The 5,000-nt window shown below is 36.9% G+C and overlaps 1 protein-coding gene across 2 annotated transcripts in view; it reads right to left on the minus strand.

Annotated features, from left to right (window-relative positions):
* Positions 1 to 984: 984 nt before the first annotated feature.
* LOC114562921 (ubiquitin-conjugating enzyme E2-17 kDa) overlaps positions 985 to 5,000 on the minus strand; it is a 28,473-nt gene continuing 24,457 nt past the window's right edge. Inside the window, exon 7 of one of the 2 annotated variants that reach the window (XM_028589610.1) lies at positions 985 to 1,612. In XM_028589610.1, coding sequence (XP_028445411.1) covers positions 1,567 to 1,612 — 46 coding nt within the window. In that variant the 3' untranslated portion in view covers positions 985 to 1,566. The remainder of the gene's footprint in view (positions 1,613 to 5,000) is intronic. The other variant, XM_028589609.1, reaches the window with a different exon arrangement.

Consider the following 5,000-nt stretch of genomic DNA (forward strand, 5'->3'; position numbering starts at 1 on the left):
ATATTTTGCATTTTCAGATAAAATAAAGCTTTCACAAATCTCAGTGTGTTTCAGACATCCTTAAGGCTTCCACTAAATGTTGAACTAACTTTAACAACATTAATAAGTGCAGAAACACAGATATTAAACCGAAAACTGCGGAAGTTGTCAGTTACGTTTCCCCTGTTGACGTTTTTAAGCTAGTTTAGCGAACACTAGCTAGCGGTAGTCCCTCTGAATGTCTGTAGTTCTTACGAAGTAAACGCTGTAGTTTTTAAATTAATGTTTAAAACCCTTCATCAACATATGAACCGACTGTTTCACCGTAAACACAAACGTTATAGATCACAAAATGCTTACCTGTGCTGATTGTTTGCGCACTGACGTTAAAGTTACGGTTACAGAGATCCGCCCGTTAGTGACGCAGACTTTCTACCCTCTTCTGATTGGTTTAGCGGCTGTCCAATCAGGTTCTTCTGCTCCTGGGACTGCTTTTTTTTTTATTATTTTTATTTAGATTTGACCAAACAGCTTTTAACTACTTTACTTTTACTACAGCGGTGGACAGTTAAGTAGTACTAGTATTGAAGTACAATACTTTACTATATAATACTAAAACTGATAAAAAAATAATAAAAATTAAAGCAACAAAAACGTCAAAACATTTTGGAAAAATAGTCAGTAAACGTTGATAAAATAACGAAAAAGTCAACAAGTGAGCAAACGTTTTTTAAAATAAAAAAACTTTAAAAAAAAAGGCAGAAAGCAACAAAAATGTCAAAAAACCTTTGAAAAAAAAAAGTATCAAAATCTTTAATAAAACAACGAAAAAACAATTTTTAAAACCAGTGAATTGATTTTAAAAAGGATTTTAGTACTTTTGCCAACATTGTTTACCCTGCGATTCATTTGCAGATTAAAAATGTATTATTGAAGATTGATCTTTACTTTCATCTGTAAAACACACAAATATCAGAGAGGAAAAATAAGAACAGTACAAGAGAAAAATCTGCAATTTGTTGATCTTTATTGATAAAAACCCATCACAGAGCTATTAGTTGATCAATCAGCCGTTGAGAGCTTTGAGTTTCATCTTCAGTGCAAAAACCAGGAGGACAGTGTTGGATGATGGATGAACTAACGGCTCTCTCGTCTACAAACAGCAACAACAAACTCAGGAAAACCCCAAAATAAAGGTCTTTCTCAGCAGCACGTGAACCCATCGCTGACATGCATTAAATTATTATTGGTATTTATCGTAACAGTTCTCTCGTCGGTCCACTCTGCTTTGTGGGTTTCTGTTTTTAGTTTTTTCGACAGTTGGCACATTCACAGCTCAGAGTCCTCGGTCCTTACTTCACTTTCTTAAGTTTTATTTTGAAAAGCAGAGGAAATCAAGAATTTGAAAGCATTTAGGAGGAAAAAAAAAACCCAATAGAAATTATGAACAAATTGCTGTTATTGGCTGATGAGCGGGAGGGAGGGAGGGAGGGGGGCAAAGGGGCGTGGCCACATGAGAAAATCAATTTTTTTTTCCAGCGGTGAGAAGAAGACGAAGAAGAAGAAGAATAAGAAGAAGAAGAAGGGTCACATGGCGTATTTCTGAGTCCAGTCCTGAGCAGTCTTGTTGTACCTGCAGGTAGAAACATTCACAGGTGAGTCCATCAGCTGTTCACAGAGAGAGAGAGAGAGAGAGAGACAGAGAGACAGACAGAGAGAGAGACAGACAGAGAGACAGACAGAGAGAGAGACAGAGAAAGATAGACAGAGAGAGACAGAGAGAGAGAGAGAGACAGAGAGAGAGATAAACAGAGAGAGACAGAGAGACAGACAGAGAGACAGACAGAGAGAGAGATAGACAGAGAGAGACAGAGAGACAGACAGAGAGACAGACAGAGAGAGAGACAGAGAAAGATAGACAGAGAGAGACAGAGAGACAGACAGAGAGAGAGACAGAGAGAGAGAGAGAGACAGAGAGAGAGATAAACAGAGAGAGACAGAGAGACAGACAGAGAGACAGACAGAGAGAGAGAGAGAAACAGACATAAGCAGACCGAGAGAGAGACAGAGAGACAGACAGAGAGAGAGAGAGACAGACAGAGAGAGACAGAGAGAGAGACAGAGAGTCAGAGAGACAGAGAGAGAGACAGACACAGAGGGGAAGATGCCATGCCTGCAAACACAACACACTGTCACACACTTTAGTTTTTACAGTTGAAGATTTTTTCATTCAAATAAACATTTCTTCAGAGAACTCAACACGTTAAAACCAAAAACCTCTCTCTGTTCTGGGACATCTTATAACAAGTGTGTGAGCTCTTCCTCCATGTCTAATCATTGAATTTAAAGGATTATTCAAGGTAACAAAGGACGAGGACTTTCACTTTTGACACTTTAAATATATTTCGCCGACACTTAAGAGGCTTTTTTATTTGATTTTAACTGCAGGACTTTTACTTCTAAAAGTATTTTAATTTGTACTTAAGAAAATAATTTGCATACTTCTTCCATCACTGTGTTTCCCAAAGTATGTTTCACTTAAATCCGTGTTTTTACTGTCTGAGAGTTTCTAAATAAACTCACTCAAGTGTCTTTTTATTTTGCATGCAGGTCAAAAAACAGCAATTAATTCAAATGAAGCACAAAATGTTGTTTTGTTTTTCATGTTTTAGCTCATTTTTCATTCCTGCTGAACATCTGTGTGAAAATCAACATAAAAAAACCAAACAGGTTTCTTTAAAAGACGTTTTCTTTAGAATCAAGGGTCAAATTTGACCGGTTTTCATAAAGTTTTTATATCAGAACATTTGGGTTTCTTTAAACCAAGTTGTCCAAAAAAAGTTACCGTGGATGGTTCCGTACAACCGTTATATGATCAGCTCACTACTTTCATTTGGGCGTTTTATTCAATTTCAGAGCATTTCAAGAAAATTGACTAAAGAACGTTGAAAAAAACGTAAAAAAAACTTCAGAAAAAGCTTCAAAAAACTTGGTTAAAAAAAAAAAAAAAAAACGTCAAAAAAAGCAGAAATAAAATCAACAAAAGTGAAAAAAACATTGAAAAAAGTGATAATACATTGAAAAAGTGACAAAACATTGAAAAAGTGAAAAAAACATTGAAAAAGTGACAAAAAACATTGAAAAAAGTGACGAAACATTGAAAAACATTGAAAAAGTGACACAAAACCTTGAAAAACATTGAAAAAGGGACAAAACATTTTAAAAAGTGACAAAACATTGAGAAAGGGACAAAACATTAAAAAAGGGACAAAAAAAACCTTGAAAAACATTGAAAAAGTGACAAAACATTGAAAAAAGTGAAAAAAAACATTGAAAAAGTGAAAAAAAACAATAAAAGGGTAAAAAAAATAAAAATAAAAACATTTAAAAAAAACTGAAAAATTCAGGAAAAGCGACAAAAGTATCCAAAACGATGAACAAAAACGCTGGAAAAAAAAACAATCCCAGGGTGAATCCCAGGGTAAATCCCAGGGTAAATCCCAGGGTGAATCCCAGGGACCTAGACGAGTTCTATTTGTATTTCCAGAGGCTAAAACATGAAGGAGCTCTCTCCACTCTCGGTGGATGTGCAGCCATGCTCAGCGTCAGCGTTAGGGCTGCACAATTATGGCCAAAATGATAATCACGATTATTTTTGATTAATATTGAGATCACGATTAATTATCACGATTATTTGTTGATTTTAGCCAAAACAAATTTTATTGTCACATAATTATATAATTATAACTGCTTTTACATCCATGTTGTGCTACATTCCTCCTTTATTGATGGATACTGTCATGTCAGCTGTTGTGCGACCGCTTTCCACACATGCATGTTTGCCGTGAAATATACAGGCAACGCAATTTTCTGTTAATGTTAACGGCGCATGTGGTGCCTGGTATCTACCAGACGAAATAGCTACGCGGATTTCATTGGCTCATTACACTGCCACTTACATGCTCTGCTCTGATGCTCCGAAACCCACGTTAGAGGCAACATAAACATCGCTGAATGTCACGCTAGTAAACACTAATAACACGTTACACAGCAGGTAACGTTAGCTTACCGTTAGCTACAGTAAACACTAATAACACGTTACACAGCAGGTAACGTTAGCTTACCGTTAGCTACAGTAAACACTAATAACACGTTACACAGCAGGTAACGTTAGCTTACCGTTAGCTACAGTAAACACTAATAACACGTTACACAGCAGGTAACGTTAGCTTACCGTTAGCTACAGTAAACACTAATTACACGTTACACAGCAGGTAACGTTAGCTTACCGTTAGCTACAGTAAACACTAATAACACGTTACACAGCAGGTAACGTTAGCTTACCGTTAGCTACAGTAAACACTAATAACACGTTACACAGCAGGTAACGTTAGCTTACCGTTAGCTACAGTAAACACTAATAACACGTTACACAGCAGGTAACGTTAGCTTACCGTTAGCTACAGTAAACACTAATAACACGTTACACAGCAGGTAACGTTGGCTTACCGTTAGCTACAGTAAACACTAATAACACGTTACACAGCAGGTAACGTTGGCTTACCGTTAGCTACAGTAAACACTAATTACACGTTACACAGCAGGTAACGTTGGCTTACCGTTAGCTACAGTAAACACTAATAACACGTTACACAGCAGGTAACGTTGGCTTACCGTTAGCTACAGTAAACACTAATTACACGTTACACAGCAGGTAACGTTGGCTTACCGTTAGCTACAGTAAACACTAATAACACGTTACACAGCAGGTAACGTTAGCTTACCGTTAGCTACAGTAAACACTAATAACACGTTACACAGCAGGTAACGTTGGCTTACCGTTAGCTACAGTAAACACTAATAACACGTTACACAGCAGGTAACGTAAGCTTACCGTTAGCTACAGTAAACACTAATTACACGTTACACAGCAGGTAACGTTAGCTTACCGTTAGCTACAGTAAACACTAATAACTTGTTACACAGCAGGTAACGTTAGCTTACCGTTAGCTACAGTAAAC

This window comes from Perca flavescens, chromosome 10 (genome assembly GCF_004354835.1).
Source record: "Perca flavescens isolate YP-PL-M2 chromosome 10, PFLA_1.0, whole genome shotgun sequence".
In the NCBI taxonomy this organism is placed as follows: Eukaryota; Metazoa; Chordata; class Actinopteri; order Perciformes; family Percidae; genus Perca; species Perca flavescens.